Here is a 23,382-nt window from a genome sequence, read left to right as displayed (position 1 = left end):
AGAGTGCCAAATATTATCTTTGGTCATCCATCTAAGACCAAACAAAGAAGGTCGTTCCCAAATGGGGGTGGGACGCGGTGGTAGCAAATGATTTAAAGGAAATAGCAACTTCTTGGGAGGGGGGGGTAAGGGGAAGTTTTGAATAGATTAGGATGGAGTTGGAGCTTGCCTAGCTGTGTAGGCCACAGGCAGCATGGTGCTGCAGTGATGTGTTACCAGTTATAGTAGTAGTAAAGTCTTGAGACAAAAACAATATCAAATAAGTGCTATATTGTCCCATTATGGTTTTCAGCGCTTCTGTCGAATTAGCAAAAGCAGTTAAGGTTTCTTGTTAGCATTGCGGGAACATGAAGATGATAGTCATTATGCGCAAAGCAGTACTCCTTTATAAGCTCGGAGCTCATTAATGTATTAGTTGAAGGATAACAAATTTAGCCACTAAAATCCTTCTAATACATAAAAGGGCGAATTTACATTTGAGAGGAGCAAAGAATCAGTTTCTTGCACATATGATGATGCCAGCCATCATGGAAAATTGGCTGTACTAGCCTCTTAATTCCATCTATGGATACAACCCCATATCTCAATAAAAAATTAAATTACACCTTGGAATAATTTCAAATAATCTAAGGCAAAGGCCTGTCAAAACGATAAGGGTACTGGGAATGAAGTAAAATTTTGAGCGAACCATGAACCGCCCTTTTTCTCGGATTCCTCCCCTGGGATAAATCAGAAGCAGAATATGCATTGGTGCTTATTGAAGATGAAACTTAGATACTGAATATGGTTTTCCGGAAATAATTGTCAATTCCCATGAAGAATAAAAGCTAAGAATAGGGTTACTGGACAAAGGTTTGGGTGAAGTATAAAGTGACTGGGACAGAGTATCCCCCAAGGACTCCAGATCAGAGAGGCAAAATCTCGGTAAAGGGATCACAACTTGTCTTTGACCTCTTTTTCCCCTTTATTATTTATGTTATCAAGGCACACAGCCCATCCAATATTTTTTTTTCATATATTTATGTTATCAAGGCGCAGCCCATCCAACATTTTTTTTGTTTTGTTTCTTTTCTATTTACATATGTTTTTATCACAATCGGGACATGCCGTCCGCGTTCCCGTTATCTGTCCCCGGTCTTGATTTTATTTCGAAATCGTATTCCTGTATTCACAGGGCCCATCGTGCCAATAGTTGGTTATCTGGCTGCATTATATTTAGCCATTTCAATTGTTTGTAATTCGTCACTATTGTAAACTTTCGTCCATATTCATAACAGTCAATTTTTTTGACTGCGTATATTCTTGCAAAACATTCTTTTTCTATTATGCTATAATTTAATTCTACTTTTGACTATTTCCTGGATATAAATATGATTGTATTTTTCCTATCTTCAAAATTTTGAGATAAAACTGCCCCTAATCCGTAATCTGAACTTTCCGTTTGTAGTACAAATGGTAAGGAAAAATCTGGATTTCTCAGTATTCTTTCGCTACAAAGAGCATCTTTAAATGTATCAAATGCATTTTGTTCAATTTCCGTCCATTTAACGGAGTCTATGACACCCTTCCTTGTTAACTCCGTCAAAGGTGTAGCAACCGTTGCAAAATTTGGTATGAATCTTCGGTATTATCCTGCCAACCCCAAAAATTACCGAACTTTTTTCTTTGTATTCGGGACTGCTGCGCTTTTAATTTTTTCTGTTTTTTCCCTTAATGGGATTATGATACCGTGTCCTATTTTGTGTCGCAGGTGTTCTGTCTCTGACTGTACCAGTTTACATTTTTCTACATTCAGAGTTAATCCTGCTCTCCTCAGCCTGGTCAATACTTGTTCCATATGAGTCATATGTTCATTGAACGAGTTTGAAAATACAATGTTATCCGAGTAGGCTTTTGTGTATAGTGATGGTTTGAAGATACAATCTAATTAACTCTGTAATGTTGTCGGTGCCCCTTTTACTTAAAAAAACATATACATTAACTGGTGTAACCCCAAAGACATAATAAAATCCGTTTTTGCTAAATGTTCTGAGTGTATTTTTATTTACCAATATCCCCTTCTCAAGTCTAAAATTGATATAAATTTTGCGGAGCCAACTAACCCTAGAATTTCATCCATTCTTGGTATTGGGTACGCGTCTGATTTAGAAATATTATTCAGTTTTCTGTAGTCTACGCAAAACCGAATGGAGCCATCCTTCTTTGGGACTAATACGACTGGCGCTGTATATTCTGAATTTGATGGTTATATAAGCCCTAAATCGAGCATTCGGTCTATTTCTTTTTTCATTTCTTTCCTTTTTGCTTCTAGTATTCTGTACGGGTATTGTTTTATTGGTTTGTTGTTTTTTACTGGTATTTTGTGTACCACATTTTTTGTTTTTCCGAATCGGTCTGTTAATGTCTGCAAATTCCGCGAATAATTTTTTTTAATTGGTCTTTCTGAGCTCGGCTCAGATGTGTTTCTGACAAAACTCTTTCAATGGCATTTATGTGTTTCCGCCGGGTCTATTGTACCCAAAGGGGCACTTTCCTCGTCATTTTCTGAGGTCGAAATCCTCAGGCAGCGCTTCTGCAGATCTTTGTGGTTTCCACTTCCATTCTGCCTGTTAAATTTCCTCAGCAAATTCACATGATAAACTTCTTCCTTTTTCCTTGCTCCATCTAATTCTATCATATAATTTACATCATTCAATTTCTTTTTCACCTTAAATGGTCCTTTCCATCTTACTTCCAATTTATTATCTCCGACCGGTAACAATATGAGGACTTCATCCCCTTCCGTGAATTCGCGCATTTGGGCGGATTTATCCTACCATATTTTTGTTTTTTCTGCATATTCCCCCTGTGCTTGCTTGGTAATTTAATGGTATTTATGCAGTTTTTCTGGCAGTGATAGCAAGTGGATTATCACTGTTTCTTCATTTTTCTCCTCATTCTCCCATGATTCTTTTAAAATGTTTAACATCCCCCTCGGGTTTGTCCCATATAGTAATTCAAATGGTGAAAACCCTGTAGCTGGGTGTGGAGTTTTTCTGTATACAAAAAGGACATAAGGAAGCATTTTGTCCCATTGATTCACGTCGTCTCTTACAAAGCGTCTTAACATACTAATTAGGGTTCCGTTAAATCTTTCTGTAACTCTATTTGTCTGAGGATGGAATGGAGTAGTTAATACTTGTTTAATTCAGAGAATTTAATATAATTTTTTGATGTATGTAGATATAAAATTAGTTCCATTATCTGTTAAAACTTTCTTCAGGATCACGTGAGATGAGAAATATTCCGCCAATTCCTCCACGAATTTTGGTGATTTAACCGTTCGCATTGGGATAGCTTCTGGGTATCTCGTAGCCAGATCACTAATAACTAGAAAGGATATTTCCCCTGTACTGGATTCTAGGAGTGGATCCACAAAGTACACTAAATTCTTTCAAAGGGTTTGACAAAAATAGACATTTTTTTCATTGGAACTTTTTCATTTGGTTTTTTGTATGCGACAAATTGGCAATCTTTGCATCTTTATAAAAGTTGATAATTTCCTTTCTTAATCCTTTCCACCAAAAACTTTGCAAGACTCTATCTCTTGTTCTTTGGGATCCCATGTGTCACCCCGTTGGGCTTGAGTAAGCCAACTTTATTATCGCTTTTCTTAGTTCATGTGGTACCAAAAGTTTTAATTTTCTAGGGCTCTACCCAGTCTCCATTATTTTGTAAAATAGCTTCCGATTACTGGAAAACTGTTTAGATTGCGGATGTTTTATTCGTTAGTGCTAGTTTATTTTTCTGCAATCTTTATCATATTTATGCAATTCCACGAATTTTTCGGAGGTTACCCCGAGTATTTCGGTTAGTTCGTCTTTGGTTTCCTTTGCTTCTCTTTCTACGGTCAATAATTTCTCTTGTTTATGGTTATATTCCTTTTTTTCGGCCCTTTTTTGGCTTTTCGGTTTTCTTAGTTTTGCATTTTGTATGAACATCTCGTCGTTAAACTGAAATGGGTTTTGTATATTTTGATCATCATTTTCATTAGTGGGCGGCATAGCCTCCCTTTTAATTTTTCCTTGGTCTCGGGTCACTGCGTTTACTTTTCTAGCCGGGTAGGTTGCTTTTAGCGCGAGACAGTTTGCTATCTTGCTGAAGCATCTCCCTAGTAAGAATTCTAAAGCATGCGTAGGTACAACACCTACTCTTAATTCCGTTTTAACCATATTTCCCTCTTTATTGGCGATTTCTATTATGAACAGAGCTATTGGACATTTATTTTCTGCTCCATAGTAGCATAGCGCTGTTACTTTATTTTTATAATTTATGTCGGTTTTCTTTATCAAGTCTTCCCGTACATAGGTTTGGTCGCTGCAGGAATCGATAGCTATTTCTACCGATTTTCCATTTAGTTCGGCACATACTTTGTCTGATTCTGCAAATGCGCAAGTTTTCATATCCTCCGGGCTTTTAACCCATGCGGTTCTCTTATACGTTTGAAACTTTTTCCCATTCTCTCGGGATCGATCGTTTCTCGGATTGTCCTGTTTTCCGTTTGCCCCATCGTCCCTTGTTCTGTAGTTATTGTCGTAATTTTTTTTCGCGCTACTGCAATCTGAGGCATAATGTCCTCGTTTATTACAGTTATAACAGGTAACGTCATACTGTTCCTGTTTTTGGCCGTATTTTCTACCGTCTTTATTTGGGCAATTGGTGCTATAGTGGCCGCCGGAGTTACAATGGTAGCACGTTGATTCTGTTTGTCTTTGCCATATCTGGCTAGCATTATTTTTATTTTCTGAGTAAGGGTTTTCTTTCTACCATTACCTCCTAACCTTGCTCTTTGTTGGATTGTCTCCCTCCTAATTTCAGTGTTTCTTTCTGCTAATTCGGACATTTTTTCAATTGTTTGTGGGTTTTTATCTTTTAAGAACATTCTCATATTTGGATAGGTATTTTCTAAAAACTGTTCCATCGCTGTTTTATCTACTATTTCCGTTATCTTATCTTGGGTCTTCTAACATTCTATAGTTTTATAACTCTAGCCATTTTAAACACATATCTTTCAATTTGTACCCGTATTCTTTATAAGTCTCGTTCTCTCGTTTTCTTTCGTTTCAAAACCTCCTTTGAAAGTGCTCGGGGGAGAGTTGCAACTTTTCAAAAATGGCTGGTTTTAGTCTTTCAAAATCTTTTGAGTAGTGCGTTAGTAATGCTTTATATGCAATTTGTGCTTTGTAGTTAAGGAGGGGCTGTATTCTTGTCACCCAATTTTCTCTCGGCAATCCGTTTAATTCCGCTGTTTTTTCAAAATTGTATATGTATAAATGTAGCCTACATCTTCATTTTCTTTCATTGGTTGAAAGTTTACTGCTCTTTCTTTTCTATCTTCCTCCTCTTTTCGTTCTCTGGCTATTCTATCGGCCTCTTTCTTTTGTTCTCTATCTATTCTAATACTCTCTTCTCTCTGCTCTCTAGCTACCCTCTCTTTCTCATTTTCTTTTCTATCTTCCTCCCCTTTTCGTTCTCTGGCTATCCTCTCTTTCTCTCTTTCTTTTCTATCTTCCTCCTCCTTTCGTTCTCTGGCTATTCTATCTTTCTCCATGAAATTAAATAGTTGTTGTGTCATATTTATTTGAGTGCTTTTTCGAGAGGTCCTGCTGGAAATTGAGCTTCTACTACTCCTGCTACTTGGACTACTATGATTCTTACTGTCTTTCTTAATTTGTTTTCTGAGTCTGCTCGTTGTATAATATTTTCTTTTACCCGCAACTCCCCTAGATTTTGTACCTCATCTGAAGAGTGAGTTGGTTTGGTTTTACCCCTATTTTCATCTAATGATTTTTCTTCATGTATTATCGCCACTGTTTCTTTTGTCTGGGTTTCTCTATCTGGGAATAATTCTTTCTGAATGTGCCTTAAATTCGCGTGATCTATTGATTCTTAAATTTTATTACTTACTATTATCCAACTAGGCACAGCCCAGATAAAAAAACTTCTCTTTGGGATTTTTTTTTATATGTAATTACAATAGGCTACTATGTAGGCTAACTCAACTTGTCTCTTCGAAAACGTGGAATTCTTTTACTATCAGGTTTACTGATATGACCTTTTCTTGCTGCCACCATTTATTGGGGATGTAAGGTACGGGTGTCACCACTTATTGGAGGGGAAAGCTCCGGCCCCAAATTATAATGTGATGCCCGCGTCTACCACACCGGTTCTGCAAATATCGGGTTTGGTACTACCCTGTTTACAGTATACCCTGTCCCAGGGTATGATAACGCGATCGAGTGGTCAAATGGCCACTTTCTAAAGCCAAATGTACCCGCCCTTGGGTTACCACTAGAAATCTCTAACTCTCTCCTTGGAGGTAACAAACCGCCCTGTCAATATAATAATGACGGTATCTCGTAACTCTATTCCTACCCTGCCTGGGTTCCAGGAAAATTAGTACACAGTTTGTAGAAAATACCTTACTTGTATTCTTCCAAACGGTCACTTATAACAACAAAATTAGAATTGTCTTTTAAATTGTCATTGAAAATTATACTATAGGCAAATCTAAGCAAATGTAATTACGGAACAAAACCAGGTCATTTATCTGAAAAGAAAAGAAACAGGGGAAAACCCCAACAAATATCAAATAAGTGCTATATTGTCCCATTATGGTTTTCGGCGGTTCTGTCGAATTAGCAAAAGCAGTTAAGGTTTCTTGTTAGCATTGCGGGAACATGAAGATGATAGTCATTATGCGCAAAGCAGTACTCCTTTATAAGCTCGGAGCTCATTAATGATCATTAATTGAAGGATAACAAATTTAGCCACTAAAATCCTTCTAATACATAAAAGGGCGCAACACCATAGTTCGTTCTGGACTCCTATGGAAAAATAAAAAACAATTCAAGATTTCGATCAAAACACAGACAGCAGATTGTGTGAAAAATAAAATATAATTTTTGAGGAATCAAGTGCATGGACACAAAGCCCCTCCCCCCCCCGCCAAAAAAAACAGTTTTTTATCTTGGCCTAATTGACCTCGGGACATTTCAAGTGTGTAAAATAATGTTGACATTGTTATGCGTATGCGTTTGACTCTAGCTTTTTCTTACTCAAGCAAAGAAACAACAAAACACGGATATTATTCTAACCCATCATTCGTGTGTTCAATAAAGACCAGGAAACCCCTTCCCCCCGAAAACAAAAATGCGAGTATCCGTATCTTAGGTGAGGAATTTTTCTTCAGTGTTTTTAATTAGGCTATTGAGCATTCCAAAAGTGTTCACTAAATAACGTTAATATTTTTGCTACTTTTGGTTAATAGTAGAACTGTATTTACCTATATTAACTATAATTTGAACTAAACGCATATAGTTCACGTACTATTTTCAATTTCAGAGAGTGAATTACCTCGTCAACACTCAACTACTCGAACTGATTGAATTACCGGAACGATTTTCTCCGTGTGGCTAGCTAGTATTTTAGTGGAGCTCTTTTTATCCATTTTCATTTTTTTTATTATTTCGATGAATAAACGATAAAATATTGATCCATTTTTGGTGCTTATTTGACCTGCCTTCATTTAACCAGGGGCGTAATTTTCGATGGGGAAGGGGGACAACTGTACCTCCCAGACCTCGATTTGCCCTCCAAGACTCCATTTTACCCCCCCCCCCCCCTTGAAGTTTAGTTTCTTCAAAAATCTTGTCAAAACTAAGTTATGCCTGAATGATTTTTGCATCCACAAAAACGAGTCAGTTTTCTCTTTTATGGTAGCCTACTGTATGGCTCGTTTTTCACGTTTTCACTATCATTTCTACTTGATTAGGGAAAATTGGCTCACTTTGCCTCTCCCCCCAGGATTTTGAAGAAATTACGCCACTGCTTTTAAGTATAGACTACTATTAGTTTTTTGTTTATTTACACATGTTTTGATCTATTCAGTCGTCTGTGTCTTGGTCGTCTATGTCAATGTTTCCGTCTTTTCACATACACAGCTAAATTATTCAAGCTAAAACATCTTTGCGAAATTTAATTGCAAAGGATTTTGCAATGACTCGACGCCATTTTGTGGATTTTAGGCTATTTTCGAAATTTCTTCGTAACTTATCAAATAAAACTCCTACCGAATAATCAAAAATCTCGATTAATCGAGATAATATCTAATAATTTAATTCAGTAGACAATTCTTCCTCACTGGACAGTTTTTTAACGCACTTATAAATCTGAATTTTTTAAATGTCACCATTAAAAACTTCATGTGCACAATGGAGTCAGTGCACAATGTAGAACACTGTATGGATTCAGTGCACAATGTACAGCACAGTATGTAGTACAGAATGTAGAACATTGTAGAAATCACCAAAAACACTCGCAAAAAAGGAACAAGTCCTGAAAACTAGTTGAAATTACGCTAGGATTTTTATATACAAAATAAAAGTTGAATTAGACCTCTATTGCGTTCATGTTTTGGCTATTTAATTATAAAAAAAAAAAAAAAAAAAAAAAAAAAAAAAATCATGCATTAGACGTAGCATATCACTAACATATCCATTAAAAAAACTTAAAAACCCATAAAGAATGACGTTAGATTTTTTTTCCGAAATGGAAGTTTCGATACACTTCTTACAAGTGTTCAAATGTTCCCAGAAGTGTTTGTGTTCAATTTCTTACGATTCAACATTCTTCTTCCTGTTTTTATTTAGAGATATTGAACTTTTTCAGTAGCTTGCGGATAAGGGTACTATGACAAATCAAGTCGAATACTTTCTTTAGGTCAATCCCAATAAGATTTACCAATTGCTTTGGTTCATCTAGATACTTTAAAATCTTATCAAGTAAACTTAATAAATAATGGCTCGTCGAATTTTTGGGAGTATTCCCAAACTGTTGAGGGTCAATTTTATCCAGAATAAAAGTTTTCAGCCCCCCAGCAATTTCAGCCACCCATTCCTGCTTAGAGATGAGAAAAGGGCGATAATTTTTCATAAGGAAAGAGTAAAAGGGGGATGGGGAGAACATTTATAAAAAGTGCTAAGCTAAACCGTGATATAAGCTACAGGAAACAATGTAGAAAATAATGAAAAAGTTAATGTGACACATTGGATGTGAAGGAAGATTTATCTTGTGAGGAAGAATTAGTGACAGTACTAAAAGGATTAAAACGTGATAAGACCCCATGTGCTGATAGTGTGTTAAATGAGTTTCTTAAATATGGTGCTTGTGAGGCTAGAGATAAGATACTGAAGACTGAGTGATTTTTAAAAAAGGGGGAAGTACCTAGCGATTGAAGGAAAACTCATTAAGCCCCTCTATAAGAAAAATGCTAAGAGGGAGTGAATTAATTATAGAGGCATTAGCTTAGTTTCTGGACTAGACTTGCGATGTCATAAAACTAAGTTCTTAAGGGGTATGATGACTCTGGCACTTCTCAAATATTAATCTAAGAATGTCCGTTATTTTTAACCGAGGACTCGAATTAAGCGAGTCCGTTGACTTTGAATTGAAAACCAAGTATTTTGCAGTAGGCATCAAGACATGGCTAATTGTAAAAAAAAAAAGCCACGACAGATAGTCCTAGTAAATGAGAGGCAAAAATGTTTAAATGGGATGGATAAATGGCGGGAGTAAGTATGACTCTTATTGGACAAGTACGTGTGTGTTAGTTTTTGGAAAGGAACGCCTGCCTAGAGTCTCAAGCAGGTTGACCAAGAATTAAAAATTGACATAGGACCGTTAGATTGCTTGGAATAAGAGACAAACAAGGCACGCCCACCTATGATCTTAGGCAAGTTGACCAAGAATTTACAATTGATACAGGACCGTTAATTTGCTAGGAATGACAGGCAAACAAGCGTTTAAAGCCTAATAGTGAGGGCCCCAACTACCTAAAGTGTCAGGCAATGGGAGAACACGGAATCAAATTGGAAGTAAAACTGTCGTACACTTGGATTATGCTGATAATTTAAGTATCCTAGATGAAAAAGTTAGCAAGATGAATGAATATTTAGAGGTTTTGCGAGTTCAGGGCGCAAGAAGAGGTTTGAAAATGAATGTTAAGAAGACTAAGTGGCTAATACTAGGAATAAGTGAAGGTGAAGAGCAGCTGTTGGGCAAAGAGTAGATCGATCATGTAGACAGTTTTACTTACCTAGGTGGTTTTATTACTAAAGACAGCGGGTACCCTGGGTGTTTTTCACAGTTGAAAGAAAAGAGTTTGGAACAATAGGAAAACAAGTCTGCGCGCTAAGATTAGAATATTGGAAGCTACAGTGATGTCAGTGGTCAGGTATGGTTCTTCTATGTGGGCTCTCCGAAAAACGGAGGAGGATTTGCTAGACGTTTTCCAGAGAAATTGCTTAAGGATCGTTTTGGGTACCCGACTGACTGACCGTATCTAAAACAATATGCTGCATGAAAAATATAGGTCAACATCGCTGTCTAAGGCAAGAATGAGAGAAAGCTTGAAATTTCTAGGACACGTTCTACGGATGAAGGATGTTTGTTGCTCAAGGTCATCCTTGTCGTGCAACCGTCTATGGCCAAACCCAAAGCAGGTCACCACCGAATGGGGAGGAAAGATGTCGTAAGGAAAGATTTAAGAGAAATGGGAAATTCTTGGGAGGGTGGAAAGAGGGCGGCTTCGTAGATTGGGACAGGAGTAGCGCGTGTAGCCGTGTTGGCCTCAGACAGCTTGGTGCTGCAGAGTTGTTAGTAGTAGTAGTAGTAGAATCAATCGGAGTTTAGTGCAGAATGTAAATAGGTCAACGGCAATGCACAAGCATGCTTGGTTGAATGATTTCTACAAAACCAAACTGAAAGCCGTGGAAAAAAACCCTTAGAAATAAGAATATGGCTAAAATGTCAAATCATCGCTTTCTCAAAAATTATGCTAAGCACAGACAACAGAAATGTTGGCTGATAGTTAGCTGGATCATTTCTTGGCCTACCTTTATACAGGATTATGACGCTAGCACGGCTGGGAGTATTTGAGAAAGTACCCTACTGCAAAAAGAGGCCAATAAATATCATTAAGGGAGAAATCATGGAAAGAAGTATGAACTAGTAGTAGTAAGAATATAATTAGGGCCAGATGACGAGGAATTCTTCAATTTTATAATGATTCTATTAATATCTATATCATACACTGGTCCCAAATACATTGACTTAATACAAGTTGGCCCAAAATAAGAATTGAAGTCAGATAGCAACGGAGAAAAAGTAGTGGCAAAAGCAGTTCTTAGTATCATCTGCTTTTATTAGCAGAAGCACTATGAAGTAAATGCTTCTTCAGGTCAGTTCATATCCGGTATGTTTGCCATCGACAACCGGCCATTAAGGGAATGAAAGGAGGGCCTAAGGACAGCGTCTATCCTGATTTTATTAATTAGTAGACTCTGACCTAAGGAATACAACAAAGACAATGGAGAGCAGGGAATCAAATGGGAAGGTAAAACTATCTTAGACTTAGACTGTGCAGATGATTTGAGTGTCTTAGATAAAACTCTTAGAAATTAATTAATAAAAGTTTTAAATGTTAAATATAAAGATTGTATTAATTTATTATATATATATATAAATATATATATATATATATATATATATATATATATATATATATATATATATATATATATATATATATATATATATATATATATATATATATTACATTTTACATTTATTACATTATACATTTTACATTTATTACATTATACTTTTATATAAAAAATATTAAATTAATAAAACTGATTAACGATGGAACACCGGTGGCCGGCGTTTACCCCCCCCCCGGAAAATACCAACCCCGTGAAAAATACAGGTGGGTATGAGATATGTATATACGTATATATATATATATATATATATATATATATATATATATATATATATATATATATATTTATTAAAATATATATATATATATATATATTAAAATATATATATATATATTATATATATATATATATATATATATATATATATCGTATATATATATATATATATATATATATATATATATATATATATATTTTATTTTTTTTTAAAAAGAGTTGTAAGAAAGTCAAACTTTAGCGTAAAGAGCGAGGCGTTGAAGAGGGCACAGCCTCTTTCATATACGGAATAATTTCTGTTCGTTTTAAGTTTTAATGTCGCTCCTTACTTTCAGTTAAAATTTTTTTTTTTATTTAAAGGCTGCGAAAGCGGGGTTTGGGGGGCGGCAGCCCCAACTGTGCCTCCTAATCCCTGTACGTTTTAAGGTTCGACCTTGTAACTCAGCCTCTTTAACTCTTTAGAAAACGTAGTTTTTTTCAAATAATATATATATATATATATATATATATATATATATATATATATATATATATATATATATATATATATATATATATATATATATATGTGTGTGTGTGTTTGTGTGTGTGTGTGTGTGTAATTATTTAATTATACATTTATATAAAAAAAATATTAAATTAATAAAACTGTGTTAAACCTCGCCTGCGTATGCAGCCTGTCCCAAGCCAGGATAAAGAGGGAGGGTTGGGCTTGCGACCCACACCCGGGACCTCAAGGGCCTGCCCTCGGGGGAAATCCTAACTGCAACCGAAACATCAAGTTTGAGCCTCGGATTTTTGAACCCCTTTTTGATGACGACCTCTGCATGCCCATGGACAAGATTTATGAATGCGAAACAACACCTCAAGTTTAGTTTCTGGAACGTCCGCACAATGTCTCAAGACTCCAAGACTGAACAAGTGCTGAGAACACAGGACGATTACCACCTCAACCATCTGGCTCAGTCAGTATCGCGATGGCTGGGACATCGATCAAAATAAACTGGATGGAGATGTGATCAGTATACACAGATGAACACAGCAAAAGCATGAATACGGAATAGCCCTAGTGATGACAAAATATGCTTCCCAAGCTATACTAGAGTGTACACCGGTGTCACCTAGAATCCTGAAAGTCCGCTTCATCGGCGAGCATGTGAAACTGTCAGTAATAGTATGCTACGCACACACCAATGACGCCACCGACGAAGCAAAAGACGAATTTTACAGAGCTCTCAACTCCGTGGCAAACGACATACCACGGCATGACATGGCATGTTTTCTAGGAGACTTTAACGCGAAAGTAGGGAACAATCGATCGTTTTCCCCTGAGGTTCTCGGAGAGCATGGCCTGGGCCAGCGAAACGAAAACGGAGAACTAATTATCGACTTCGCGCTCCTTAACGACCTAGTAATCGGAGGTACCCTACTTTCTGATCAGGATGTATACAAATATTTTTGGATATCTCCCAATGGCCACACCCAAAACCAGATCGACCATTGTCTTTGGAGCAGGAAGTGGAGATCAAGCCTACTTGATATAAGGGGATATAGAGGAGCTGACGTTGGCTCAGATCATAATCTGATGGCAGCAAAAATCCACCTCAAATTTAAAAGAAATAGAAACGCAAAAAAGGCTCCCTTAAACCCAGTCTTTGACTCGGATAAACTGAGGTTGAGAGAATTCAACCAAGCCTTTAAACTAGAGAAGCGGAATAGATTTGAAGACACATTTTACTGCAGAGAATCAGCTCACAGCTCGACAGACACCTTCGCGACGAGCAACATGGATTCAGACCGAACCGTTCATGTGCAGACTTGATATTCACCCTACGGCTACTGACGGAATATAGCAGAGAGTGACGGTCAAATACCTATATGATATTCATCGATTTTGAGAAAGAATTTGACTCAGTAGAACGCCAAAGTCTGTGGAAGATCCTACTGCATTACGGAATCCCTGAAAAGATAGTTTCACTGATTGTTGCGCTTTATGAAGATAACGAGTGCAGTGTAAAGACACCAGATGGCCAAACCCGTTTCTTCCGCATTATGTCAGGAGTTAAGCTAGGTTGCGTCTTGTCACCGCTACTTTTCGTAATTGTCATTGATTTCATACTACGAAGTACAAGCACAGACGGAATCCAGCTGAATCCAGAAACACGCCTCAGTGATGTAGACTTCGCTGACGACATCGCCGTCCTAAAATCATGCAAGCAAAGACTCCAAGAACTCCTTGACAAATTGAGGGAGAGAGGTGGCCATGTCGGCCTAAAAATAAATAATGAGAAAACAAAATGCATGGCTACCACAGATTCAACACTGAGCATCACTTGCGGAGACCAACACATAGAGCAAGTCATCCATTTCAAATACTTGGGAAGCATAATAATAGAAAGTACCGGATGGACCACAAAAGAAGTGCTCACAAGAATCGGCCAAGCCAATGGGGCCTTAATAGATTACGGAAAGTATGGCGGTCCCAAAGCTTCTCTATACGGCTAAAGCTACGACTCTTCAATAGCAATGTTATGCCAGTGCTGCTTTACGCTGCCGAAACCTGGCACCTGAACCAGGAACAAGAGCGAAGAATACTTGCTTTCGAAAACACATGTCTCAGAAGAATTCTCAACATCCGTTGGCAGCAGAGAATAACAAACCAATCCATCCATGACAAGACTGGCCAGCTTCTTGTGACACATATCATAAGAGTCCGCCGATGGAGATACCTTGGCCATGTACTACGTATGGACAATCTCCGGCTACCAAATGCAGCGCTCCATTGGCATCCATCGGGTCCACGCCGCAGGGGCAGACCCAGAAACACCCTGCGTCGAATGTACCAGACAGATCTCCGTAACCTGCACACATCAATCCAACCTCAGTGGGAGGACATACTTGCAGCAGCAAACCGGCGGGAAGATTGGCGGCTCCTTCTTGATGCCCTGGGTGCCTCTGGAGGCACATGCGGATCTAAGGTCTAAGGTAAGGTAACGATGGAACACCGGTGGCCGGCGTTTACCCCCCCCCCCCGCGGAAAATACCAGTGGGTATGAGAAGATGTAGAGGCAAAATAGCTGAGACCCAGGGTGTTTTATCATTTGAAAAAAAAATCAGAAGAATAGAAAGAAGTCTGCGAACCGAGACTAGAATATTGGAAGTTACAATGATGACAGAGGCAAGTATGGTTCTGAAATTTGGGCACGTCGGGAGATGGAGGAAGATCTGTTAAATATTTTCCAGCGATAGGATAGTCTAAGGATAGTATTAAGTACCCGTTTGACTAACCTTAAAAAAAACCTTAAAAGAAAACCTTAAAAAAAACAAGCTGTACAATTTTATCCCACTTTCTAGTAGTCCAGCAAATCTATGAAACTCTGGGAAAAAATTGCAATATAAAAGATTTCTACACCATCTTGTAGAGGAACAAATTCTGTACAGCATATCAACAAGTCCTTAAAAATCCCCTGGGTGGACAAGGGGAAAAATAGGGGGAAAATCTGAAAATTCAGGGGCAGATTTATTTTGCGCTCGAACTTCACGTCTGCTCTTTTTTTGCGCGTAGAAATCGAAAAAAGAAAGTTATATTGTTTTATCGCTGGACTTGGTTTGATTTCTCCCTTTAGTGCGAGGGGGGGGGAAGTATCTTCGGGACTTGTGCGATATGGCTGGTCAAAGTGTTGCTCCCAAGGTTTTTTGACTCGATGATTTCAAAAGCATGGTATTAGATTCGTATCTTGCTTTTCTGCAGTGTTTTCACCGTAGGGGAGACAGTGCATCGGGACTTCGGAGTACGTGGGCAGATTTACTTCGACTATATAATAGAAAAATAAGACAAAACTAAATGTAAAAATTGAAACAAATCAGGTAAGTTCGGTAATGACAGCGAAAGATAATTACGGTTTTGATTGAACTAAAAGGGATAAGATCAAGGATTTGTACTAAACATCATCTTCTTCATCGTTGTTAACAAGAACGTCTTTATTGGAACACGAAAAGGAGATTTTTGGGGACTTTTGGTATGTTGTACAGAATTTTTTTCTCTACAAAACGGTGTAAAAATCATTTATATTGCAATTGTGTCACAGGTCATCGATTTTTTCCGTAGATTTACTCGACAATAGGGCTATAATGAATGAAAAGTTGAGATGGCTAGGACGCGTTTTACGAATGAATGATAACAGATCGCAAACAAAAGCAGGTCGTCCCCCAGTGGGATAGGGTTAGGTTATAAGCAAGGATTGGAAGGAGATTAGAAACTTCATGGGAGGGAGTGAAGCGCGACGCTTTGAATAGACTGAGGCGAGGATGAGCATTCTCCTACATGGGCGCCCATATGAGGGGGCAGGGGGGGCCCCCGCCCCCCCCCCCCTGGTTGAATGATGCTGCATAATTTTTATATTTTTGTTCAGAGATTTCTCTTATATAGCATTAAAAGTGCCAATTAGATGAGGTTTGCCCCCCCCCCTGGAATTCAACTTATGGGCGCCCATGTTCTCCTATGCGTTGGTGCTGCAGTCAGTTGAGTAGTAGTTGGCCCTAGAGCAAGTACTGATTCTAGTAAATTATTGGATATATTGTACATCATTGACCAGCATTATTTATTGCACAAGTAATATTGTTAGTTATATATTTATTGTAAGTAATATTATTATTATTGTAAGTTATATGCTGGTTATTAGTACATCAGCATATAACTGGAGTGTGTGTGATAAAGATAGGTAGGGTCTATTGGATGGATGCTCTTTTCTGTCAATGAATCTCAAGACTCCAGTCAATAAAAACTTTGCTATTAATAACTTAATTATTTTATAACTTAATTATTTTAATAACTTAATTATTTTTTCTTGTAGAATTCTATTGGAAAAATAGGAGATCATAAGTGATTATTAATTTATTATAATAAAATAATAAAAAAGAAATACTAATTAAAATCAAGCACTAGTGAATTGTAATACATCAAAAAACAAAATAGAGTGAATACATACATGTTGAAAAATAACGGAGCATACGAAAAATAAAACCTGATAAAAGATTGCTAATTTCTGAATCCTGCAATTTCCTGCAAATCCTGTTAATTTCCGAAGCTAATTTCAGCTTGATACTGTCTGATTTAAGTCTCGTACCCTGCCTTCATTCACCTACGACACTTTTTTTTCAAGGAGATTGAGAAAATTGACACAAATTGACTTAATGGTAGAAATGACAAGTGAAATTTGCTAAATTTTGGATACGCGTTGTGTAGGGCTGAATCTAATACAAATCCCATCCCCTAATCTTAAGACTGATACGATTTAGTACGTACTTTTTGAGAGTCGGTTTTTTTTTGCAGGGTTGACCAAAGCTTTCGTTCTTCAGGGTAAAATCTTGCACACCCCAGTAAAGGGGAAAGGGTACAGACCCGTTTTATATTTTACAGATTAAATCCGGGAAGTGAGTGTTAAGCGGATAAAGAATTCTCAGCCACGCCAATAATGCTCAGTACCTTCTAACTTCAGCTAACTTCAAAAGCCTAAAAGTATATTTAGACTGAAATTTATAAAAAAAAATAGGAATTAGCTAGTTTTATTTTTAGAAATTTTTTAGAAAACTCATTCACCAAAAGTTTTCGTTAAATTCGAGAGCTAACTAGAATCAGCTTCGATGCTTGATTTACTTCAAAAACTTTGTTCGAAAGTTGCCCAAGCCAAAAAGTGTAGGCAACTTTAAAGTGAAAACTGGCAATAGTGTCAAAAAAGAAATCACAAATGCCATCTAGATTTTGCTATTTCCTGACATAGTGTAATATACAATAATATAAGGCTAACTGTAATAATAGGCTAAATTAGTGTAATTCACATGATTAATACAGTCAGCTTTTTCATCGTAAGTTTAAAGATTGCACTCTATTATCGACTAGAAGAATAAACATTAGGAACAGGTTTTCCAGTCAGTCTAAATTTCATTTGTCAACTCCGTTCAAAGCAGGAATAGTTGAAAACCAATTCTCAGCCTAAAAGAAAAAAACATCTTGCAGTGAGTGAAATAAAATCAGCAACTAGTAATAGCATGATCAGCAACAAACAACAGGCAAGACCAGCACAATGGAATACTTATAGACAAGACTCCTCAATAGGCTACCACTGTTTTTGATGGGCTGCCTTATGTCCTGTTAAAATTGTAGCATCGTTTTTCGTTACTTGTGTACCTGACACTCTGGGTAGTTGGCGCCCTCACTATTAGGCTTTAAACGCTTGTTTGCCTGTCATTCCAAGCAAATTAACTGTCCTGTGTCAATTCTAAATTCTTGGTCAACCTCCTTAAGACCATAAGCGGGCATGCCTTGCTTTCCTCGCATTTCAGACGATCTAACGGCCATATGTCAATTCTTAATTCTTGGTCAACCTGCCTGAGATTCTAGGCGGGTGTGCCTTTCCAAAAGCTAACACACGACCACTTGTCCAATAAAAGAGTCATACTTACATCCGTCATTCACCCATGCCATCTAACCAAACACTTGAAAAATTAAATGTTTCACCGTTTGCCTGCAGTTCCAGGGCACTTGTTGGTCATATATCAATATTTATGACACGGTATTCCACCTTTAGATCACAAGCGTCCAAGCCTTTTAGGCTTAGGTTTCACTTGTTCGCCACCTGTAAGTCCAACTATATTCAGTCTCAAATTTCGCATATAAGTCAAGTGGACAGTGTCAGTCATGCGACAACCCGAAATCAATCCAATCTTTCATCCCTTAATTCTATGACTATCTACCTTAGTTCTGTCCTAGGAATGACCCATGGATGGATGATAGATAGACTTATTTATCAACAAATGAAATGACATAATTTTTATACAATCCTCCAAAGGGCTTATCCCAGATTTGCCTCTCAATTACTCGAACTATATGTCTTGGCTTTTTCTACAATTAGCCATGTCTTGATGCCTACTGCAGAATACTTGATTTTAATTGAAAATCAACGGCTTTAATTCAAGATCAGCAAGCAAGCTCCTTGCTTTTTGTCAAGGAAAAAAAATCATACATCTTAAGACAAGGCCAAATCCAGGGAGAGGGTGCCAGGTTTGAATCCCCCTCGAAATCTCGTAAAAACGTAACAAAAATGAACATAAACAAATTTTTGATGCGTTATTAAGTTTTTTTTTACCCCCCCCCCCCCTTCTCCGAGCAAAAACTTGGATACACGCATCCCTATCTGTCTTGGCTTGTCTCTTTCTACATTTAGCCATGTCCTGATGCAACCTACTGTAAAATACTTGATAACTTCAATTCAAAATCAACGGATCAAAGGAAAAAACTTAAAAACTTTTTTAAAGTTTATCGGAAAAAAACTTTTTTCGATATACCGGAAGAACTAATCAGCGACTAACGGATAGATTAACTCAGCACTCTAGTTCAATTAATAATACACATAAAAAGCGAAAAAAAAACCCAGAAAATTTTGACTCTGCCCTTGCAGAGCACATTTTTGAAAAATCAGACCATATTATTTTGTTTAATCAATCTAGCCTAATTTCGCATGACAAAGGTATTGTCCAGCACTACAGAGAAGCTGTTGAAATTTATAAATACCAACATTTAGGTCCAGCTTTAAACAGAGAATCCGGTGATTTAAGAATAAACGAGTCATATTTCGGTTTTCTCAAAAGAGAAGCCGATACTTTAGTAATCCCTGAAATAAACATTGAACCACTTTCTCAGTCATATAATCAAACACGTGAACAACCCCTTAGGTCTCAAAGGGTCTCTGCAAGAAATGCATTAATTTAAATCCAAAATCAATTGACATACTTCTCCACCTTATTTAATTGCTGGTTCGTTTTGTTTTTCAGTGAATGAATTGATTTCTTCTCTCTCTCAGCTGTTCGCTAGTATCCGTCAATGGTAGTTCATAATTTTTTGGATTTTGTGCAAATCACGGAAATTGGCGAATAACTCGCTTTTATGGTTGTTAGGTAATTGGTTCTAATTCTTTTAATTTTATTCATCTTTTTAAGTTTTTGTTTTTCTTTGGTTTTTTGGTTCTTTTCACATTGACTTTCCACGTTTGTTTTTTGTTGTTTTTTTCTTCGGCACTTCCCTTGAATACATTATTTCGTTTCGCGCTGAAGAAGAGAGGCGTTTGTCCTCTCGAAATATTTGCTTTGTTGTGTTTTCTCAGTATTTTCATTTGGCCTATAAAAACCCCATTTTTGCTCGTTTTTCTTTCTTTATATTATTCTTAATTAATTGTATATTATTCAAAATTAAATATCAAAATTGTATATTATTCAAAATTAATTGTATATTATTCTTAACGAAGATGTAAGAAGACTTAAATATTTAACTCCTCCAAAAAAGATAAAAAGCCAGGTAAGGTATTACGTGCTTCAGGCCGTAATCTTACTCGATGCTTTTAGATAGTCCACGAGGAGGTTTTCTTTTTAGAATTTACAATCCGATCCTACATTTCAGCCTGCTTGTTGGCGGTTGTAAGCTGTAAGTAATATAAGTAAGCGGTAAGCAATAGATGGACATGTTGATTCTGTCTGTAGCAAGAATCTGGTTATTGTTAGGTCACAGCGTGGGTTTTAAATTCCGGTTATTGGATTGTCAATACAAATACAGATTCATACAATCACAAATGTTGTTTATAATACAAAATTCGACAACATGGAGAGTAAGGAAATACGATATTGGCAAAATGTTCGTAAATAAAACTTGACAATATTATATAAAAAAGCTTCGATTGTTTTTTTCTTTATTTTGCATTGTGCCAACGTTTCAATTTACAGCGAGATATTTCAGTATTTTGTTTTAGTTCCGCAAAATTTACAAATTATATAGTAATCTTGCTACATTATAATGTTATCAATTGGAGAATATAAATCAGAACCTGATTTTGGTATTGCAATGTATCCTACAACAAGATTCTCAATGAAAAATTCCAATACGTAATTTATATGTCACTAGTCTCAACACCTTCAGAATGGCCGGTGAAAATATTGACCAAAAATTAAAATTGAATGAAAAAAGCAATCTTTTATTCCATTTCATTATCCAATGATCATAAATACTCATTTCTGTTCATTCAGAATAGGCTCAATTTTTAATATATACGATCTTTTTAATAATTTAGGACCACAATACGCATAAAACAGCTCATATATTCACAAAAAAAGAGAAAAAAGTGGAAAAAAGGGAACGAAAAGGGTTTATGCCCACAGAAAAATCTGTTAAATGCGATGTTTTGTGCATATTGTAAAGTAAGATTTGTTTTTTCTTCACTCTGATAATCTTACTTCATGATAAGGTTATTGATTCGAGAATCTAAATCAGAACCTGCTTGTGGTATTGTCAATGACAACCAGAATCCTACAGCGAGATTCTCATTTCATTATCTAAGGATCATAAATACTCACAACAGTTCATTCAAAACACGTTCATTTGAGAACATTTATGTAATCTAGGATAGATGTACTTGAAATCAAGGTAGCTATCTAATTTAACAGTTAAAAACTAAATTATATTAAAAACCTTTCAAAGTATTCAAAAATAAAGCCAATTACTGTATAGAATTTTTAATTAATTTAATACCATAGAGCTGTTAGACTGCTTAACCTTGTATAACCTTGACACAAATCTAAAGTGAGCTAAATTGTTAAAATTGCTCGGTTAAGTGACATTGAGAGTCCCATTTTAATATTTTACTTTGAGACTAGGGTTTGAAATTTTAAAATACAAAGACATATTTTTAAGTCTTCGATTTAATTCATACACTTAGGTACACTTAGGAGTTTTTTTTTTTAGTTTGTGCTCTCCTATTTTTATTATTTTTACTTAACTTTGATTTTTTTAAACTTACTTTAGCTTTATATTTTGACTTCTTCAAGAATTAGTTAAAACTTTCTATTATTTAATTTTGTCCTATTTTTAATAGAGGGATTCACAGTATCAGAAATTGCCGCTAGTCTCAATAACAGGATATGTCAGCTCAGCCCATTCAACGGTTAAGAAGAAAAAGGATATTGAATAATCAAGGGAATTTATTCTTTGCATCGTTTCTTTTCTTTCTTTTTCATTGTTTTTCTTTTTCTTATTGTTTGCTCTTTAATGGCTTGTGTCATGTAAATATATCTATCTTCCTATTACAACTTCAAAATGTGTACACTTAAGTTTCCAGAATCTCTTACAACATTTCAATGTAATAAAAGATTTCTACAAAGAAATAAACTACAAATAAAGTAACAATACTTAAAGAAGCTCCAAGAAGAGTGACCTACCTCGAAGAAATAATAGCCTACAAAATGATACAGCATTGCACTCGAGTTTGAATAATAGATTAAATTAAAAAAAAAACAAGTTTTTTTAACTGAAAGTAAGGAGCGACATTAAAACTCAAAACGAACAGAAATTATTCCGTATATGAAAGGGGCTGTCCCATCCCCAACGCCTTGCTCTTTACGCTAAAGTTTTTTTTTGTTTCAAAAAATAATGTTGTGAGACCGAGTCAAACTTTCGCGTAACGCGCGAGGCGTTGAGGAGGGGACAGCCCCTTTCATATACGGAATAATTTCTATTCGTTTTAAGTTTAAATGTCGCTTAAGTTTAAATGTCGCTCCTTATTTTCAGTAAAACAAACTTGTTTTTTTATTTAATTTCTGAGCGTTTTTGAATTAATGCAGCTTCGATTTTGGCTAACCGTACATGAATAATTAAAACAAAGTTTGCATATTAGTTTTACTTTTTTTTTTGGCTAAATGGCTTTCTCAAAATTTTGTTCTGACACAACTTACGTAACGAACTTCTATATTCGTATATTTTTATTACGTATATTAGGGGGTTTGTACCATGAGTAAGATGCGATGTATTTAAAATACCAAAATAAAGTTCCTTTCTAAAGATAATTCCGATTTCTTATAATTAAGCTAAATCTAGTTGCAAAAATGAAAAGTTCTTAATCAGCAAAGAGAAAAAGTGCAGTCGCTTTCGCAGGAAGTTTAAATGGCAAAAAAACCGTGTGAACGCCTGAATCAGCTGAAATATCTTTAAGACGTATTACTGGACGAGGGTTCGCGTCCTTGGGCCACGTAAGCCAATGGCAGGCAGTCCCTATAGCGCAGGACGAAAGAACTGCGTTTGGGAGTGGGGTAAATGTGTTTTTTAATTTTAATGTTAAGTTGGATCTAAAAGAGTTCGTACCGCAAATAATCTCGGTCATCATTTATTGTCTTTGAAGTGACCCATTGCTGTACAACTAAGCATGTAAGTTTAATAAATCTATTGTCTTTTCATAAGTGTTCGTTTCTCTTGTATGTCTGAGTCTAGTCAGATAATAGGTAACTAGTTCGCCAGTCTCCATGGTAAATGCTCCCACAGGACTCTGATCTCCAAGTGGCGATATAGAAGAAATCTCTCTCGCCACGAGCAAACCTCTTCTCTCACCACAAATAATTATTCAATGGTACACATGGTGCGGTCGAACAGTGGAGGACAACTGCGACCTAGTTAGGCCGTTTAAACTTTGTAATTCAAATTTGAATTTCGGAGAGATACAGACATATAAGAAAATTGATTAGGCCTATA

General features: G+C 36.4%; 3 protein-coding genes across 6 annotated transcripts in view; 2 read left to right on the top strand and 1 right to left on the bottom strand.

Moving 5' to 3' along the window:
• The window catches only part of LOC148945682 (putative NADPH-dependent quinone oxidoreductase VAT1L), a 49,171-nt gene extending 41,637 nt beyond the window's left edge, over positions 1–7,534 (top strand). For both annotated transcript variants that reach the window (XM_089098522.1, XM_089098523.1), the window contains exon 10: positions 7,384–7,534. In XM_089098522.1, the coding sequence (XP_088954648.1) occupies positions 7,384–7,427 (44 nt within the window). In that variant the 3' untranslated portion in view covers positions 7,428–7,534. The remainder of the gene's footprint in view (positions 1–7,383) is intronic.
• A 5,357-nt stretch (positions 7,535–12,891) lies between these two features.
• On the top strand, positions 12,892–16,691 carry LOC148945681 (protein CFDP2-like). Its single transcript, XM_089098237.1, has 2 exons — positions 12,892–13,493; positions 16,673–16,691. Exons 1-2 carry the CDS (start codon positions 12,892–12,894, stop codon positions 16,689–16,691), a joined length of 621 nt encoding a protein of 206 aa, XP_088954363.1.
• Positions 16,692–16,698: 7 nt separating this feature from the next.
• The window catches only part of fal (SAM and HD domain containing deoxynucleoside triphosphate triphosphohydrolase falten), a 60,287-nt gene continuing 53,603 nt past the window's right edge, over positions 16,699–23,382 (bottom strand). For all 3 annotated transcript variants that reach the window (XM_089097747.1, XM_089097749.1, XM_089097748.1), the window contains exon 9: positions 16,699–17,811. In XM_089097747.1, coding sequence (XP_088953873.1) covers positions 17,761–17,811 — 51 coding nt within the window. In that variant the 3' untranslated portion in view covers positions 16,699–17,760. The remainder of the gene's footprint in view (positions 17,812–23,382) is intronic.

This window comes from Artemia sp. Qi Xiang Cuo, chromosome 12 (genome assembly GCF_049724085.1).
Source record: "Artemia sp. Qi Xiang Cuo chromosome 12, ASM4972408v1, whole genome shotgun sequence".
Lineage (NCBI taxonomy): Eukaryota > Metazoa > Arthropoda > Branchiopoda > Anostraca > Artemiidae > Artemia > Artemia sp. Qi Xiang Cuo.
The sequence above is the reverse complement of the archived record's forward strand: the minus strand, read 5'-3'. Positions and strand labels throughout refer to the sequence as shown.